Source organism: Aquarana catesbeiana, linkage group LG02, assembly GCF_042186555.1.
Source record: "Aquarana catesbeiana isolate 2022-GZ linkage group LG02, ASM4218655v1, whole genome shotgun sequence".
NCBI lineage: Eukaryota > Metazoa > Chordata > Amphibia > Anura > Ranidae > Aquarana > Aquarana catesbeiana.
In genome coordinates this window covers 411,873,233-411,893,873 of record NC_133325.1, presented here as the reverse complement: position 1 = coordinate 411,893,873, position 20,641 = coordinate 411,873,233, and the positions used below count along the sequence as shown (strand labels likewise).

General features: G+C 42.1%; 1 protein-coding gene across 6 annotated transcripts in view; it reads right to left on the bottom strand.

Moving 5' to 3' along the window:
• The window catches only part of COL16A1 (collagen type XVI alpha 1 chain), a 283,723-nt gene that overhangs the window by 136,636 nt on the left and 126,446 nt on the right, over positions 1-20,641 (bottom strand). For all 6 annotated transcript variants that reach the window (XM_073615404.1, XM_073615405.1, XM_073615408.1 and 3 more), the window contains exons 9-10: positions 15,385-15,429; positions 8,653-8,688 (exon numbers count right to left, since the gene is read on the bottom strand). In XM_073615404.1, the coding sequence (XP_073471505.1) occupies positions 8,653-8,688; positions 15,385-15,429 (81 nt within the window). The remainder of the gene's footprint in view (positions 1-8,652; positions 8,689-15,384; positions 15,430-20,641) is intronic.

The window sequence follows — 20,641 nt, the reverse complement described above, 5'->3', positions numbered from 1 at the left end:
CCTTGAACTCTGCACTCTTTGCATAGCGCACCCCTAAACTCGGCACTCTTTGCATAGCGTACCCCTGAACTCTGCACTCTTTGCATAGCGCACCCCTGAACTTTGCACTCTTTGCATAGCACACCCCTGAACTCTGCACTTTTTGCATAGCGCACCCTTGAACTCTACACTCTTTGCATAGCGCACCCCCGAACTCTGCACTCTTTGCATAGCGCACCCCTGAAACTGCCCTCTGTACATAGTGCACCCCTGGACTCTGCACTCTGTACGTAGTGCATCCCTGAACTCTGCACTCTGTACACAGTTCACCCCTGAACTCTGCACTCTATGCATAGCGCACCCCTGAACTATGCAATCTTTGCATAGTAAACCCCTGAAACTGCCCTCTGTACATAGCGCACCCCTGGACTCTGCACTCTGTACACAGTTCACCCCTGAACTCTGCACTCTATGCATAGCGCAACCCTGAGCTATGCATTCTTTGCATAGTGCACCCCTGAAACTGCCCTCTGTACATAGCGCACCCCTGGACTCTGCACTCTGTACACAGTTCACCCCTGAACTCTGCACTCTATGCATAGCGCAACCCTGAACTATGCATTCTTTGCATAGTGCACCCCTGAAACTGCCCTCTGTACATAACGCACCCCTGGACTCTGCACTCTGTATGTAGCGCATCCCTGAACTTCGCATACAATGCACTCCTGGTATTTATTGCCCCTTTAAGATCCCCCCACAATTTGGCCACACCCGCCGTTCGATACGTGGAGTTCCTGCACCTAGGAAAAAAAGCCCTGGATACATTTTCTATAGTCTTACAAATACAACTGGCCCTTTGAAGGCAATCATAATGCTGATGCGGCCCGTGTAGACATTGAGTTGGACCCCCCCTGCCCTAAAGTATTAAAGTAAACCTGTCATGAAAGAAATATTGGATGCTGCTATTGCTAACCTCCTTCTGAAAATTCTAGTTTCCTGGTTGGTAGTCTGACCCACAAGTTTATTATGTTCCAATTTAGTACGAATGCAGTAGAAGTCAGGCCAAAGTCATAATCCTTATCTGCATGTCTGTTCCAGGTCAGTGAATCTAACTACTGAAGCAAGGAGGCAAGGTCAGCAAAGGCAGCTTACAAATTTCCCTTCTGATTATTTTCTTTTAAGCAAGCAATTATAAATAATACATGGGAGCCACTTTTATATTGCATATTTTTTTCTGGACTGGAGAAGCAACGGTATAGATAACAGAGTTTTTCTGTACTCACACATATAGTATAAAATTCAAATATCTTTTCTGCCTATCTAACAGCTTTTTGTTTTTGTCACTTCTACAAACAATTTGCTGCGTGGCGTTATGTATTTTATCCATCTACCTTTTATCAAAACTCACGCAAGCAGAAAACAAGCTGAACTAGTCAGGCCTAGACTTGAAATGCTGCTAAATGTATCTCGTAGTGTGGAAGGGAAGCTGGCTGATGTTACTGAAAATCAAATACATTCTTGTTTTTATTATTGACTTTATTATTTTTTTTTCCATGGAGTTGTCTGGATAGTTTATGGCATACCACCGCCCTCCAGGTGATGACCCTAGATTAAGAAAGTACACAGACCTCATTTGTGTTCCCCCCCAAGTTATGTCTCTAAGAAGTGTATACATTAGACACTTGGCCAGGTGAACAACACCTGGTAGAAATGCACAGCTGCTTTTGTTCTAACGTTTTTTCCATCTTAAATAATCCGTCCACGTACTCATCAAGGTAAATCAGTCATTCAGTATATGCCGGGAACTAATTCCAGGCTAACAATTATAATTCTGTGTCTTTACAGCATTAAAGAAAAAATAATTACAATAGAAATTAGGAGAAAGAATTGTCTGTGTTGCCAACAGTAACCAGCACATGGTAGGTTGCTATGGCAAACATAGACTCCTTATCCTTTGGCTTTTTTCACTTCTTATATTAATATGCCAGGTATGCAGTAGGTCTATCCATATAAAACAACACATGCATTGTTCTAAGAATGATATAATTGTCCCTGTACATTTAAAATAAATACTGGGAAATTCCCTGGTTCTGGCTCCTGACCAACTCAAATGAATATACATTTAAAACAATGCATAAGAAGAGCTTGCTTTTAGCAATTGCATACCTCCAAACAGTTGGTAGATGCAGAAAAATAGATAGGTAGCTCAAGTTTTCTGAGATGAATTTTCCATATTGATCTTTTAGCCAAAAGGAAAACCTCACTGCCCAAGGTAGAGGCTTGAGAGACATAAGGGTTGATTTACTAAAGGCAAATAGACTGTGTACTTTGCAAACTGCAGTTGCACTAAAGCAGGTGTAGGCAACCTTAGAGAGATGGAGATCTACTTGAACAACACTGATGAAGTCAAAGATCACTGGGCACAGAGTCCTGTTGTTATGGCTGGTTCACACCAGAATGCAGTGCCAGAAAGGCACGTTCTATATGTGTTTTCTGCACCATGTTCAAAACGCACTGCCCTTGTGATCTACTGCGGGTGATAATACATTATAAACCCCAAACGTAGATTGCAAACACAGTGTGTTTATGAGTACAAAAATAAAATAAGTATTACAGGAGAGTGCAGGGTTTAGGAGTACATTATACTCAGAATGCAAGGTTCATGAGTGCGTTACGCTCAGAATGCAGGGATCAGAAGTGCGTTACACTCAGAATGCAGGGATCAGGGGTGCGTTTCACTTAGAATGCAGGGATCAGGAAAGCATTGCGCTCAGAATGCAGGCATCAGGAGTGCAATACGCTCAGAATGCAGGGATCAGGAGTGCGTTGCGCTCAGAATGCAGGGATCAGGAGTGGGTTGCGCTCAGAATGCAGGAATCAGGAGTGCGTTACACTCATATTGCAAGGATCAGGAGTGCGTTTCGCTTAGAATGCAGGAATCAGGAGTGCGTTGCGCTCAGAATGCAGGAAATAGGAGTGTGTTGCGCTCAGAATGCAGGGATCAGGAGTGTGTTGCGCTCATATTGCAGGGATCAGGAGTGCGTTATGTTTAGAATGCAGGGATCAGGAGTGCAGAATGCAGGGATCAGGAATGCATTACACTCAGAATTCAGGGATCAGGATTGCATTTCACTCAGAATGCAGGGATCAGGAGTGTGTTATGCTCAGAATGCAAGGATCAGGAGTGAGTTGTGCTCATATTGCAGGGATCAGGAGTGCGTTGTGCTCAGAATGCAGGAATCAGTAGTGCGTTGCGCACAGAATGCAGGAATCGGAAGTGTGTTGCACTCAGAATGCAGGGATCAGGAGTGCAGAATGCAGGGATCAGGAATGCATTACACTCAGAATTCAGGGATCAGGATTGCGTTTCACTCAGAATGCAGAGATCAGGAGTGTGTTATGCTCAGAATGCAAGGATCAGGAGTGAGTTGTGCTCATATTGCAGGGATCAGGAGTGCGTTGCGCTCAGACTGCAGGGATCAGGAGTGCATTTCGCGCAGAATGCAGGGATCAGGAGTGCATTGTGCTCAGAATGCAGGGATCAAGAGTGCGTTGTGCTCAGAATGCAGGGATCAGGATTGTGTTGCACTCAGACTGCAGGGATCAGGAGTGCATTTTGAGCAGAATGCAGGGATCAGGAGTGCATTTCGCTCAGAATGCAGGGATCAGGAGTGCATTGTGCTCAGAATGCAGAGATCAGGAGTGCGTTAAACTCAGAATGCATGGATCAGGAGTGCGTTGCGCTCATATTGCAGGGATCAGGAGTGCGTTCCGCTCAGAATGCAGGAATCAGGAGTGAGTTGCGCTCAGAATGCAGGAATCAGGAGTGCGTTAAGCTCAGAATGCAGGGATCAGAAGTGCGTTACGCTCAGAATGCAGGGATCAGGAGTGCATTGCGCTCATATTGCAGGGATCAAGAGTGTGTTACACTCAAAATGCAGGGATCAGGAGTGCATTACGCTCAGAATGCAGGGATCAGGAGTGTGCTGCACTCAGAATGCAGGAATCAGAAGTATGTTGCACTCAGAATGCAGGGTTTAGGAGTGCGTTACACACAGAATGCAGGGATAAGGAGTGCGTTGTGCTCAGAATGCAGGGATCAGGAGTGCGTTGTTCTCAGAATGCAGGGATCGGGAGTGCGTTGCACTCAGAATGCAGAGTTGGAGGGGGGTGATGTGAAGGGTGGTAGAGGACACTGCTTTGGGGGTGGCCCTGCCCATAGCAGTGTCCACTGCCCCCTTTACATCACCCCCTCCCAAACAGTAGTGTCCTCTTCTTTTCCTTTAGCAGGGACCTCTGCCCCCCTTCCCTCCCATAGCTATGTTTCATAGCATAGTTCCATTGCATCCTACCCCTGCACACAGCGGAGATCAGGAGAAAGCACAGTTCTGGACAGGGGGCGGTTGTTGGCCGAGTGACGTTTCATATTAACAAGCTGGCGATTGGTTGCTTAGGACTTAGCCCCACCCCTTATAGAATCCACCCACTCCATCCCCTGTATTGCACTTGCTTTCACCCATAGTGTCAGGAGTATACAGCCCCAGAATCACAGGACAGAGTTTACAGCTCAGCCTCACAGATTGGGTATATAGCTCAGCATTACAGATAGTATATAGATCAGCACCACAGATAGTATATAGATCAGCACCACAGATAGTTTACAGATCAGCATCAGATAGTATACCGATCAGGACCACAGGTGGCTTGTGGCACTTTCACAGCACCCCCCCGCGGGTGGCTCGCGGCACTTTCACAGCACCTTCCCTCCCCCGTGGCTGACTCCCCGCGGGTGGCTTGAGGCACTTTCACAGCACCTTCCCTCCCCCGTGGCTGACTGGGTGGCTCGCGATACTTACTAGGCATCCTCTCCTTCTCTCTCTTATGTCTCCTCCAGGCAGCTTACATCCAATAGAGACACCTGGCGCTTCTCACTGACCTGCCTCCTGATTGGTGGGGAGGCACTGTGGTGTGAAAATAGCGAATATTTATTCGCTATGGTCACACAACAGGGTGGGATCAGGGCGCACTCTCTGTGCCCCGAGCCCACCATATTTTGAAGCCTATTAGAGCCTCTGGCTCTAATCAGGTGCTTCAAAAAATACACCCCCTCCCGCCCCCGGCATAGGAGTCTATGCGTTCGGCGTTCTGAAAGGGGCCGGGCGCATGGATAGGGAGGCCGCAGCAGGGATAGGGGGAGCGGTGCCTGTGTGCCCTCAATGCATGGGTCGCCACTGCTCAGATGTTCATGATAGGTTATGTTCAACCAGTGAAAGGTTAATAATAAAGCTGAACTCCGGATAAAGTAAAAATCCTCCATTGCAGTGGAGCTACTCCTGCTCTGCATGGAATAAATGCTTATTTAGGTCTAAGGAATGGGAAAAGCAGTTTTACTTACCCGTACCGCAGCTTCACTGGCAGACAGTGAGGTTGATTTATTCAAGGGAAATAGACTGTGCACTTTGCAAAGTTGCTCCAGAGCTTAGTAAATGAGGTAAAGCTTCACTTTAGAAAAGAATCCCCAATCACATGCAAGGAAAATGAAAAAAAAAATGTATTTTTGCTTGTGTGTGATTGGATGATGGAAGTCAGCAGAGCTCCTGCTCATTTACTAAGCTCTGGAGCAACAGTTCTTGCAGAGTGCAACTGCACTTTGCAAAGTGCACAGTCTATTTGCCTTTAGTAAATCCCCCCCAGTGTTTCCGTATGCTCTAACAGTGGATTGTTCCTCATAGTACTCACACCCAATGCAGGGCTATGGGCCATGCTTTTGTCTTGATGACAGCAGAAAGCATCAGACCACCGGGGCATAGGGGAGAAAAGGCTGTGGGGACCGGTCTTACAGCATGGAGGAGCTTGTGGGAGCAGAAGATTGGGTAAGTAAAACTGCAGTGTAGTCCCACTTGACATAAATTAGCATATACCTTTGGCAGGAAGGATTTTTTTCTTTCACCAGAGTTCAGCTTTAAAGGTGAACTCTAGGCAAATAAAAAAGACAAACATTATTGCAGCTCTCTATTATTAATACAGAAAAGCCAAACTTGATTTAATTGCGGGCCACATCAGCATTATGGCTGCCCTTAACCTCCCTGGCGGTATGATTATTTCAGATTTTAAGTGCTGAAAGCGGTACCATTATTTTGCACAGAAATTTGGCGTTTTATATTGTAGGCCTGTAATTCTTAGGAATAATTCACTTAAATCTGTCCAAACAAGAGTCTAGTAGATATCCCGGGTATGATAAAGTTTGAAAAACGAAATAAAAAATTATAATATAATAAAAACTATAAATAATTATAACAAATAATAATATAATAATAAAAATTATATAATAATGTAATCAAATCAAAAACACTGAAATTTGCTCAGTTGCAGAATTGTAGCTTTTGTTACTTTTAGTGTTTGGTGACGGATCTCCTCACAAATCACTATCGCTCAATTCTGCAAGTGATTCTAATTTATTATCGCTTTTTTCTAGCTGGTCTAAAACCACTTTTGATGTAAAGAGACAGTTTTGGTTGCTATGGACAATCTCCAGTTTCCTGGCAGAAAGAACAGTTTTATATATATAAAACTGCATGCAGGACACTGGGCAGACCACTAGGGACAAAGGGTATGTGTCATTATTTGATACAGTACTGTAATCTGTAAGATTACAGTATACTGTATCTGTACTGTGTGTTTCACTTTTGAATTTACCGCCGAACTCCGTCCCCGTGCGTCGCAACGCTCGCAGGGAACGGAGCTCGGCACTGTGAATCGAGCGAGACACAGCGGCTCGCCGATCACAGCGGAGAGACATCGCAGGAACCAGGGGACAAGGTAAGTAAACTCTTCCTGGATCCTGCGATGCAAGCCCGAGTCTGGCTCGGGGATACCGCTTTTGGTATGAAAAATCCACCCCGAGCCAGACTCGGGAATACCGCCAGGGAGGTTAAAGGGCCGGTTGTATCTGTAAGACTAGATGTCCAGAGCACCCCCACCACCTCTTACATCAGATGTCAAGAGCCCCCACCATCAGAAGTCAAGAGCCTCCCACCCTCCCTTTACATCACAGTGCATCCCACTTGCCTTGTGCTGCTGCCGGGTAGAAATTGGGGGTGGAGCTGGGAAGCAGAAAGTGCAGGGTCTGGAGAAAGACCAGAGGAGGGCTGGAGTCAGCTGCCAGAGCCTGCTGAATGCTGAGAGCAGGGGAGGGGGAGATGAAGGGATGTCGCAGCTGCACAGAGAGGCTCAGGATCTGTGGGAGGAGTTCTGACCTCCCCTCTGCTGATGACTGCTGAGACAAGGTGGGGGCGGAGACAAGGAAGGTGCCGTAGCTGCAGGAGGGGTGTGAGGGACACATGAAATGGCCCAGCAGACCGAATTCGGCCTGTGGGTCTTGTGTTTGACATATGTGAATTAATACATAATTAAATGTATTTTTCTTTTTAAATACAAGCAAAGAGGGTACCTGAATTTGACTTGGTATTAGTCTCTTGGAGAACTTGCTCAGAGTTTAGAGTGGGAGAAGAAAAAGCAGCACAAGGAGCCAATAAGGTCACGTGCTTACAAGTAATGTGCTGATAGGATGAGACAGTACAGAGAGTTGAACTTAACACTGTACTCTGCATCACTGTCCAGTCACAGGCTGGGGTTGAGCCCATGGTGAATTGGAAGTGGACTGAAAGCCATTGGCTCTCATTCAATCCTCAAGAGAACCATATAACGTACTTTGGGGAATAGCTCCACAGTGAGAGTGAATTTTGCAGAATTTTTATCTTTTGATGGACTATTTATTTATTTTCTAGCTGGAGTTCTGTTTTAAAGCGGACCTTCAGCCATTTTTTCAACTTTCCATCTATTAAATCTTCTTGTTGTTTTAACTTTGGATAATTAAACATTTTTTTTTTCTGCCAGTAAATACCTTATAGAGCCCACTTCCTGTTTCTTGTCTGATCATTAGCCTAGGCTTATGACATCATGCACAGCTCTCTTTCTCACTCTCGTGAGAGTTTGCCCGGAAGGGAGGGGGAGTTGAGTCATAAGAGGGCCAATGAGAGCTGCAGGGCTTCAGAGCTGGAGGTGTGCCTCTGTGTGTGTCTGTGTAAATCCAGGAAGTGAACAGGCAGCAGGTTCAGTTAAAATGGATGCAGCCAGACTCAGTGGAGGGAGATTTCTGCAGCATATTTGGGAAGTACAGAATCACAGTATATATAAAATAATATGCAAAGTGGTTGGAGAGAAGCTTCAGAATGGCAAAGATGTTTTTATTACAAATTATGTGAGCAGACTGCAGTTCCTCTTTAAGCTCTCTGCATTTTTATGCAATAGCATTCACATTGCAAAACATTAAGTTTGCTGTATATTAGTTTGTGGTAAGTTGGAAACGTCCCTGGTTTTAAAAAAGAACCTTGCCAAGTACACCCAGCTAGTTTATGTTGATTGCTGGAGAGCTTTTTATATTTGGATACAATGATTTGATTGGCATTTGCCACAAGCTAGAACATTCAAGCGTCTTTTGTCTAACTCATTAGAATATGCTGATATATGATGATATAAATCTGTAAATATTTAATATGGACTCCTAAGGATAAAGTAGATTATAAAAAAAAAAAAAAAAAAAAAAAAACAGGTAACAATCCTAAGCTAAGGGCTGTTTTACGCTCGTGTATAATATATCAGAAATCTACTCACATTGGTTTCTGGGAGACGAAAAGCACACGATTCACACTGCAAGAGAAATAATTAGAATATAAAATACAGTTATGGAAAATGGCTCCTAGCAACTTTTCAGAACAACTGCAAAACTGTAGAACAACTAAAGACATTTTTACAGCATGAATATGTTGCTGTAATGAAAATGTGGTGTCATTAAAGCCAATCAAATATAGATCATGGAGAATAATGATTAGCACACTTAAATAAAGAGGAAGTTAATTACTATGAAATGTTAATTACTATAAAAATACACCTGAGGTTTTCAGAAAATATAGTACAAGTGGAACTTATCACACAATAAATTACAACTAAAGTTTCCAACAAGACTTATTTGATTAGCTACATGAGAAGCAGGATAGCTGAGTTATTTTTCAAAAAAAAAAAAAATCAATCCTATAAACTCTTGCAAATCTTGAAGATTTCTCTGGCAAAGTTCAGGTCATTTATCACACCTTGGGATTGATTTACTAAAACTGGAGCATGCAAAATCTGGTGCAGCTCTGCTTAGAAGCCAATCAGCTTCCAGGTTTTATTTCCAAAGCTTAACTGAACAAGCTGAAGTTAGAAGGTGATTGGCTACCATGCACAGCTGCACCAGATTTTGCTCTCTCCAGTTTTGGTAAATTAGCCCCCTTATCTGCTACTGTGCCTCCCCCCGCTTCATACTAGTTTATTGTAATGACTACAGCGCTACGTGCAGGTAAGTTGTGCATTAGCACGGCCTACTGTGGTCCTTTTCAGGAGCACACAGAAAGGGGGACAATGTTACTGCTGCATTCCTAGCCTATGAGTGAGGATTGTCTCTCTATGAAAAAAAGTCACTGGGGACATCACTTACTAGTAGGATCACCAGGTATGATTTACTTAAAGTATTACCAAACTCAAAACAGTACAGTCAGTCTGTATATGCAGCAAATAATGCTTGTTATACTCACTGTGGAACCTAAGGGATTAATCCTCTGCATTGTGTAAAAAAGGCTGTTTGATCCTATATGCACAGATCCTCTTTTTCTTCCACTGACTCCAAAACAGGTCCAGATAAGACAGAATTACTGAAGTCAGGCTGCACATGCTCAGTTTGGCGTGTATTGCTAGATATATACAGTATCTCACAAAAGTGAGTACACCCCTCACATTTTTGTAAATATTTTCTTCTATCTTTTCATGTGACAACACTGAAGAAATGACACTTTGCTACAATGTAAAGTAGTGAGTGTACAGCTGGTATAACAGTGTAAATTTGCTGTCCCCTCAAAATAACTCAACACATAGACATTAATGTCTAAACCGCTGGCAACAAAAGTGAGTACACCCCTAAGTGAAAATGTCCAAATTGGGGCCAATTAGCCATTTTCTCTCCCCGGTGTCATGTGACTCATTACTGTTACAAGGTCTCAGGTGTGAATGGGGAGTAGGTGTCTTAAATTTGGTGTTATCGCTCTCACTCTCTCATACTGGTCACTGGAAGTTCAACATGGCAACTCATGGCAAAGAACTCTCTGAGGATCTGAAAAATAGAATTGTTGCACTATATAAAGATGGCCTAGGCTATAAGAAGATTGCCAAGACCCTGAAACTGAGCTGCAGCACGGTGACCAAGACCATGCAGCGGTTCAACAGGAAGGGTTCCACTCAGAACAGGCCTCGCCATGGTCGACCAAAGAAGTTGAGTGCATGTGTTCAGTATCATATCCAGAGGTTGTCTTTGGGAAATAGACGTATGAGTGCTGCCAGCATTGCTGCAGGGGTTGAAGGGGTGGGGGGTCAGCCTGTCAGTGCTCAGACCATACACTGCACACTGCATCAAATTGGTCTGCATGGCTGTCGTCCCAGAAGGAAGCCTCTTCTAAAGATGATGCACAAGAAAGCCTTCAAACAGTTTGCTGAAGACAAGCAGACTAAGGACATGGATTACTGGAACCATGTCCTGTGGTCTGATGAGACCAAGATAAACTTATTTGGTTTGGATGATGTCAAGCGTGTGTGGCGGCAACCAGGTGAGGAGTACAAAGACAAGTGTGTCTTGCCCACAGTCAAGCATGGTGGTGGGAGTGTCATGGTCTGGAGCTACATGAGTGCTTCCAACACTCGGGAGCTACAGTTCATTGAAGGAACCATGAATGCCAACATGTAGTGTGACATACTGAAGCAGAGCATGATCCCCTCCCTTTCGAAGACTGGGCTGCAGGGCAGTATTCCATCATAATAACGACCCCAGACACACCTCCAAGATGACCACTGCCTTGCTAAAGTAGGGTAAAGGTGATGGACTGGCCAAGCATGTCTCCAGACCTAAACCCAATTGAGCATCTGTGGGGCATCCTGAAACAGAAGGTGTAGGAGCGCAAGGTCTCTAACATCCACCAGCTCTGTGATGTCATCATGGAGGAGTGGAAGAGGGCTCCAGTGGCAACCTGTGAAGCTCTGCTGAACTCCATGCCCAAGAGGGTTAAGGCAGTGCTGGAAAATAATGGTGGCTACACAAAATATTGACACTTTGGGCCCAATATGGACATTTTCACTTAGGGGTATACTGACTTTTTTTTGCCAGCGGTTTAGACATTAATGGCTGTGTGTCGAGTTATTTTGAGAGGACAGCAAAGTTAATTGTTATACAAGCTGTACACTCACTACTTTACATTGTAGCAAAGTGTCATTTCTTCAGTGTTGTCACATGAAAAGATAGGATAAAATATTTACAAAAATGTGAGGGGTGTACTCACTTTTGTGAGATACTGTATTTTCTTTCTTGGGAGAGTGTGTGTGATCAGCAAAGGGCAAATCAGCACTGTCCAGACAGAGTCAGGGGTCCTGCATCCTTGTAGGACAGCCAGTGAAGGGTGAAAACTCCTCCTACAAGCTTTAACCAGACACTGATAGAAGTCATAAGGCTGCTCTAACTGCTGATGAGAAAAGGTATTTAGCAGTTTATATTTACAAAAATAATTGCATTTCTATGGTCTGTGTACTGTGGGAGACCAGATATAGTGAATGCAGAGTCCTGGGTTTAGTAACACTTTAGATGTAAAAATTAAAATGAAAATGGATTATGTTCTCTAGCGTTGGGGAAACATAAGCAACAATGTATGCAGTGATCACTATGATATACAGCTTAGAGGGATATTGTCTATAATTTGTTGACCTTAGGCAAATAAGTCCTGAAGGGAAATATTTGCTGCCAAAAATTTTGAACCATGAACCCCATATCTTCTATGCACATTCTGATAAGAAATAGGAGCACAAATGAAGGGCATCCACAGGTGCTTGTGCTGACATCCGGTTAGAGTCCCTAATCACAGGTCTCAGGAAGGTAATACTTTGTACTGCCTGGATCTTTCTACTAGCTGTGTCCCAAGTGCTTTATTGCACTAGTTTGCACCCTTCTTTTGTACCCCTCTTTCCCTTCAGAATTCAGTGTGCTCGTAAAATTTGTTCCCCTATTGCGGTTCTTGGTTCCCAATTTATGGTGCAAAATTTTCAGTATCCACCACCACTCACAGATTCCCAAGCCTGAGTTGTTGATCGTAATTACCTTCCTGAACCAGCAGTTATATCATAAAGTGAATATCTCCTGTACAATTGTTAGTGAAATTCTTATTGTTCACAACTATGGCCCAGTGTATCTTGTAGTGCATAAGGTCTCTTCACCTTTTTGCGTTTTTCAGGTCACCATGTTTGCAGCCTGGATTACCAAAGCTGCACTCTGGTAAGCTGATGAAAATCTTGTTTTAGTAGGCCCTTCACCATATTAAGGATCTAACTAAAATATAACTTTTGGGTTTACCAGCCTTTACTTAAAATATTTAATCCTGTGCAGGGCAGGTATGATATAAATACATTACAATAACCCATCCAGTTTGTTTTGACCATTATAATCAAACACAAATGTCTTCAATCTGCTATGCCAAATGTTGGATATAATAAAAAGAAAAGAAGCTCATTGTCCAAAAAGTAATCAATGATAGTTTATTCAAACAGTATTACATATACAACAGACAAAAATGGGGATAATTAAAAAAAAGAAAATTGAAATCTACATGCCAGTGTTTGTGTGGTGTATTTTCAATAAATTTTTGTGGGCTTGGCTCATTTTTTTGGCATTGGACAATTTGTCCTTCCACTCAAATAGTATTCGTATTTATTTGTGTATTGGAAGAAGAAAATACTTGTGTTCATTTTAAGAATTCTGCCTGTAAGAATCGTGTGTGCTCATTGCTGTCATATAAGAGCTTGAGTCTTAATTGAAGCTCCACAAAAATAGGAAAATGCAGTCGTTCAGTTTTCATGCTGGATTATAAGAGCTATTTCAGAAGTATCATTGTCTAAATACATCTGCATCAGTTACGGTCTGCTTGTCATTTAGACAGAAAAAGTCTTCTGTTTTTATAAAACGTTACAGAAGCTATCTTTGTGCAGTCAGATATCCAAATTCAGTGCCAGGGCTGGCCACAAACATATAGTGGCTAAGGCTAGATTTGTGGGTAGACCAGAAGTGGTGCCCAGGCACCACAACATGATCATTGTCTAATGTACTGCCTGCTCCCAGGTCAGAACATGATGTAAAATGGAAATGTAAAATGTCCAGGCCTACTATGAGTTAAGTCCAAAGAGGTGCATGCCACCTCATGGAATTATCTCTTTTATTTACATCTGACATTTTTTGTAGCTTTGGAAGGATAGCTATCACTACATTTCCAGAGCTCTGATGCTGGACCTTCTAGTCTCAACTTTTTCAGCTGCAGAGTCACATGCAGCTACAATGCCCATCACTCCACTCTTCCTGTCCAATCAGAGAATGATTTGCAACTTGTTCACAAAAACAAAGATTCTGTGAATGGGCAGCAGAGTGGAGGGATAGGCAGAGATGCTGTGTGTGAGAAGACAGTGTCCCTCCTGTCAGAGCCCCAGAGTGTAGTACCAATACCTGTATACACATTGTACTCAAGTCAACATTTTTGACAGTTTTTTAGTGAAATGGTAGGGGTACTTTTGTACCCCCTTACCATTTCACACAGTGTGGAGGGCCGGGATCTGGGGGTCCCCTTGTTAAAGGGGGCTTCCAGATTCCGATAAGCCCCCCGCCCGCAGACCCCCACAACCACCAGCCAGGGTTGTGGGGATGAGGCCCTTGTCCTCATCAACATGGGGACAAGGTGTTTTGGGGGCACCCAATGTTGAGGGCATGTGGCCTGGTACGGTTCAGGGTGGGGGCGCTCTCTCGTCCCCCCCTCTTTTCCTGCGGCCTGCCAGGTTGCGTGTTCGGATAAGGGTCTGGTATGGATTTTTGGGGGGACCCCATGCCGTTTTTTTTTAAATTTTGGCGCGGGGTTCCCCTTAAAATCCATACCAGAGCTGAAGGCTCTGGTATAGATTTTGAGGGGGACCCCACGCCATTTTTTTTTCAAATTTTGGCCAGGGTTCCCCTTAATATCCATACCAGACCTGAAGGGCCTGGTATGGAATTTAGGGGGACCCCCACGTCATTTTTTATTTTTTTAATTTGGCCGGGGTTCCCCTTAATATCCATACCAGACCTGAAGGGCCTGGTATGGAATTTAGGGGGACCTCCCACGTAATTTTTTTTTAAAATTTTGGTTGAGGGTTCGCCTGTGGGGAATTCCCATGCCGTTTTTATCAATGAACTTCTATGTGTATTGTCGGACCAGCAATGCATTAATAGCCGCGAGTAGTTTTAAATGACTTTTTTTCCTTTGAAATGTCATTTGCTGTCAGACTGTTCTAAACACGGGAAACATCCGCCCCTTTACAGGCATACTATAGACACCTCCCAGGTACGAAATTTAAAGGTATATTACACTTTTATTGTTTCACTTTAAGCATTATTAAAATCACTGCTCCAGAAAAAACGGCCGTTTTTAAAACTTTTTTTGCATTGATCCATGTCCCCTAGGGCAGGACCCAGATCCCCAAACACTTTTTATGACAATACTATGAATATAAGCCTTTAAAATTAGCACTTTTGATTTCTCCCATAGACTTTTAAAGGGTGTTCCGCGGCATTCGAATTTGCCACGAACACCCCAAATTGTTCGCTGTTCGGCAAACTTGCGAACAGCCGATGTTTGAGTCGAACATGAGTTCGACTCGAACTCGAAGCTCATCCCTAGTCAGGATAATTAAACCACTATCCAGATGTCATTTTGCTATATGGTAGGCGGGAAGTGGTTAATTTAGTATATGTGTCAGTTAAAGTCAATGTCAGTGTGTTTTAGGTAGGATAAAAAAAAGCAAAATGTTCACTATTGTTTCTGGGTCCTACTGGTAGCACAAGCAAAAAATAATAATACGCATATGTGGTAATGTTGCAATTATCAGGAGAAGGAGAATTTGTTTTGGTTGTTTTTTGGTGGTTAGTTGTGGTAATAGCAAGACATATACAGCTATTTTTTTTTTTTAATGATATTGTTTTACTATTTTGTGACAGTTTTCCATTGATAATAAAAAAAAAAATATCATTACCATTTACCACCAAATGAAAGACAATTTGTCCTGGAAAAAACAAGGTATACTTCACCTGGCTACAATAAGTAGTTGTTATGACATGTACAATTTTACTAACACATGTCAAAGTTGCAAAACTGTGTTCAGGATTTAGCATTTGTTTTACCTCTGTCATGAAAGGGGTTAATAACTGGAGTGACTTTTTAACAAGGGAAATTTTATTTTGTATCTCAGTATTTCACTCACCTCTGGAGGCAGGTCTATCGGCATCCCTGAAGACACCTTCTCACCCTGAATGTAGAAAGTGGAGAATATAAAAAAAAAAAATGTCTTAATTTTTTATGTCTCTAGCCCTAGAACAACGCTACCAAATATAATGAAAGTATTGAAATACTACTGAGAATTATCAAATTTTAAAATTAACCCTTCAAAGTCAGAGATATTGAATGTTAATATGGATAAGAAAAATAAACAACATTTACAAGAAGAATTCCCGTTTAAATGGCAGGTAAAATTAAAATATTTAGAGGTAAAATTTGCAGCATCCTGGAAAGATCTGTATCAAATGAATTACATCCCGCTATTAAATGAAATTAAAGAGGAAATAAGAAAAATCTCAACAAGACCACTCTCCTGGGTAGGGCGCATAATAATAAATATTATTAAAATGGGAATTTTACCAAAAGTACTTTAATTGTTTCAAATGCTCCTGATTTTTGTGCCACAGAGCTACTTCAATACATTAAAGAAGATGATACGTAGCTTCATATGGCAGTATAAAAAACCAAGAATATGGTTTACAGTATTAAGTAAGGATTAAAAACACAGGGGGTTAATGGTTCTGGATTTTAAAAGATATTATAATTGCAGTTTTGTTAACACCAAAAATAGATGGGACATTCAACTCACAAGAAAAAAGGGTTAAAATTGAAAACGCATTAAGACACTTTTGAATAAGGTGATATGGGTACCACAACAATACCATAATTTTTCTAAGGACACAAGTGTATTGATAATGTATGTATTTAAGATATGGGACTTATTGCACAAACAAAAAAAAAATGGGATTACAATTCACTATTGATACCACTTTTGGGAACAAATTATTTTTTACCAGGGAATGAGACACTATTTGGGGCATGGATAAACGTTAAAAACGCACAGTTAAAAGATATTATGAAAGAAGGGGATGTATGCACAATTCAGGAATTAAGACACAAAGGGGATTCATTGTTGATAGATAAATTAAGATAGATACTGTATATAAATTAATTAAGATATCACCAATTAAGGCATTTTATAAAGACACTGCCTCAGCCAATAAGATTAGGTGAAAACCTATTATTTTAAAAATTGCTCAGCCTACAGATGGCACCGAAGCATTGTTTTTCACAGATTTATAAGATTCTTACTAAAATGGCGGAAGCCAATAGCCCCGCCCTTTGTAGGAAAACGGGAATCGGAGCTTGATGCACACTGCAGCGAGCAAGAAAATTCGAAAATATTGAAATTAGCAGACAGTACAGCAATATACACAAACACGATAGAAATTGATTATAAGTGCATGTCAAGATGGTATACAACACAAACCAAAGCACATAAATACCAACCAGAAAAATCACCACTCTGCTGGAGAGGATGTGAAATGAGAGGAACAATGACACATATATGGTGGGAATGTCCAAAAATACAGAAATTCTGGCAGGAAGTTATACAACAAATACAGGAAGTAACGGTAACGAGTAAGCATGCCTAAAAATCCTGAAACTTACTTATTCTATAATACCAATCTTACAACAAATCAATATAAGAAAACAATGGTACCTCACTTAACCACTTGACATCCGGAGGACGTCATATGACGTCCTCGACTTTCGGGGCTTATATCTGAATGATGTCTGAGGCTACAGACATCATTCAGATACCGGCATTTTCAGCCGGCGATTCCGTACACCATAAGAACGATCATAGCGGCTGTTCCGCCGCTTGATCGTTCTTACGGGCGGCGGGAGGGGACGTCCCCCCCCTCCCGCCGCCCTCCGGTGCTACTACCGACTCACCTCAGCGATCGGTGAGTCGGATAGCGGATCCGCCGGCGCCGGATGTTCACCATAGAGATTTCCGGCGGACCAGATGGTCGCCGGAGTCTCTATGATCGTTCGGAGGCCGGGCGCGATGTTATGACGTCACGCCCGGCCTCTGCATTCAAAAAAACGGCGCCGCTTCAGCTGTGAAGCGGCGATCGTTTTATTTTTTTTTTTTATTTTAGGCTTCCCAGCCTAGAGGTGAGATGTGGGGTCTTATTGACCCCATATCTCACTGTAAAGAGGACTGATCGTCTCATATTCCTATTACAAGGGATGTTTACATTCCTTGTAATAGGAATAAAAGTGATCAAAAAAAAAAAAATTTTTTTAAAGTGTAAAAATAAAAATTTTTAAGTAAAATTAACAATAAAAAAAAAAAAAAAATTTTTTAAAGCGCCCCTGTCCCCGTGAGCTCGCACGCAGAAGCGAACGCATACGTAAGTCCCGCCCACATATGAAAACGGTGTTCAAACCACACATGTGAGGTATCGCCGCGAACGTTAGAGCGAGAGCAATAATTTTGGCCCTAGACCTCCTCTGTAACTCAAAACATGTAACCAGTAAAAAATGTTAAAGCGTCGCCTATGGGGATTTTTAAGTACCAAAGTTTGGCGCCATTCCACGAGCGTGTGCAATTTTGAAGCGTGACATGTTAGGTATCTATTTACTCGGCGTAACTTCATCTTTCACACAATGCAAAAAAATTTGGCTAACTTTGCTGTTTTGTTTTTTTTTAAAGCATGAAACTGTTTTTTTTTCAAAAAAAACGCGTTTGAAAAATTGCTGCGCAAATACCGTGCAAGATAAAAAGTTGCAATGACCGCCATTGTATTCTCTAGGGTCTCTGCTAAAAAAACATATATAATGTTTGGGGGTTCTATCTAATTTTATAGCAAAGAAATGATGATTTTTGACATGTAGGAGCGAAGTGTCAGAAATGGCCTGGATGTGAAGTGGTTAATATATGTAGCAAATAATATGATTCAAAAAAATTGGCAAGTACCAGAGAGTCCAACGTTAAGAGATTGTGTTAAAAGGATTGAATGTATCTACAATATGAAAGAACTGATCCATTATGGAGAGGACAGAATAGAAAGATTTGTAAATATCTGGAAAGGTTGCATAGAGTTTGAGAAGACAAAGAGCTAATGGTAGTATGAAAAAGGAGAGGTAGTGGAAATGGAAGAAGAAAGATTTTTATAAAGGTTAAAGGGAAAGAGGGAATAGGGGAAAGGGGGCAATGGAAATTTTATGAAGCTGTCTTATTTTAATAAAGTATATGTACTTTGTATAATATGAAAACTAATACAATTTAAATAAAAAATTGGAGAATATAAATGCATTAGTTCTGTAAGCAATACCAGCAAATTTTAACAGCCTGTATGTGGTATACAAAAGGCAGTTTGTGGCAGGAGGTATAGCCCAATGGGGATAACTAGCAGTTTGCAACTCAATGTGACGGTGCCTGTATTTTGCTTGCTACACTCAGAAATTAAAATATTTTCATTCTTTCACTCTTGTTGTTTTCTAGCTCTGTTGGGAATGATGTGTGTCTGCACAAAAAAGAACAAAACGTCCATTCTTCTTTCCTGGAATACTGCAAGCTCTGAATCCAGGCATTTTCCCTCTTATATTGTTGTTGTATAAAACTCTCTGCTACTTCCCGTCTCCTTCATGCTTTTGGCTGGGATTAGCAGTGGAAAATGTGATGTGTCTACACAAAAGTATGAATGGGGTATGCTCTCCAAAATTAGACGTAGGTCTTTCTGCTCTCAGACTATCAAACAGACTTCAGACATTTCCCGTCTTGGATAGCTACACTCTAAAAGTTTATAAATCCAAATCATTTCCATTTATACAAAGCATGTATGCTCAGTTAAGCAGTTTGGATATACTAATGTCTCAACGATCAGCAATTGCCACAGCCATCATCAATATTATATGTTCCCTGGATTATCAAACATTTTTTTTTTTTTATTGTAGCTTAAGACTTTTTATAAAAATAACAAAGACATTTATTTCCACGCTCAACTTACAGACCAGCCTGCGACCAGCCAAACTGACCTGTCGAGCAGTATGCGTGAAAGACAGGGGTTTAGTTGCACACATTTGCAAATACAGGGGTGGGCTCCCTTCTGGTTTATCTGCCCTACACATGTTCATCGAAATGCATGTGCTTCCATTGTTGGAGACTCACATAAATTAGAGTTTAGGTCCACAGAAAATGGGGTGCCATGCCGGAGCTCTGAGGCTTATGCATGTATTTGCAAATGTGTGCAACTAAAACCCCTGTCTTTGACGCATACTGCTCGACAGGTCAATTTGGTTGGTCGCAGGCTGGTTGGTAAGTTGAATGTGGAAATGTCTTTATTATTTTTATATGTGTTACCTTTCCAATGCTTCTTGCTGCAGTGACCAGTCAGGTGGGGGCATTAACCACTTTTTTGTACTGTGAATTATGTTGGCAAAGCAACACACTGACACCTTTGCTGCCATGGTGCTATGGGTTGGGTGTTCAGTGTGCCCCTGTGCCTTTAAGAAGGCTCCCTTCTGGTTTATCTGACCTACACCTGTCCATCTAAATGAATGTCCTTCCATTGTTGGAGACTAACAGACTAACACCAGTTAAAGGTGGGGGCAGTAACCACTTTTTTGAGCTTAAGACTTTTTCTTAGAGTGGAGATGGGTTAAATACTATGTCAAGTCTTTAGCTCTGTCTGTTGTCTCTTTCATGGGACTATGAGAGAATTCATAAAGGATATCATACACACCCTTTAGAATTGCATTGGCCCACACACTAAAATTGTCAGTGCTTCTGGTCAATTCATGTACTTGTCAGAGAGAAGTACATGAATCTGTCTGTGCCGGGAATATTGGATATTCCTTCCTCAGTGGGTTCTCTCCCACCCCGGCCGCTGCGCGCCCATCACACAGACAGCACATTGGCCCGAGGAGTTTTTCTAATGCAGAGGGCACAGCCTGATGGGGAACTGAGAGACTAGTTTCCTATTGAGTCCATCTGGCTATTGATCAACAGCACACGGCAGAGGGTGAATCCTTGGACGCTATTCAGTCCATTAGCGGCTTTTGAAGCCGCGCCCACTGGTGTGCACTGTCACACAGGGGGAAATTTACTAAAACTGGTGCACACAGAATCTGGTGTAGCTGTGCTTAGTAACCAATAGGCTTCTATGTTTTATTGTCAAAGCTTAATTGACTTAACAAGCTGATGTTAGAAGCAGATTGGTTACTATGCACAGGTGCACCAAATGTTGTGTGGATCATTTTTAGTACATCTCCCCCACAGTGTCATACATCATTTCACAAATTTGCAAATTTGAGTAGTGAAATATGTGGGTAATTATGTCACTTGTGTCCCCTTTGTTTACATTTAGTTTTGGGCTGGGAAAACTCCC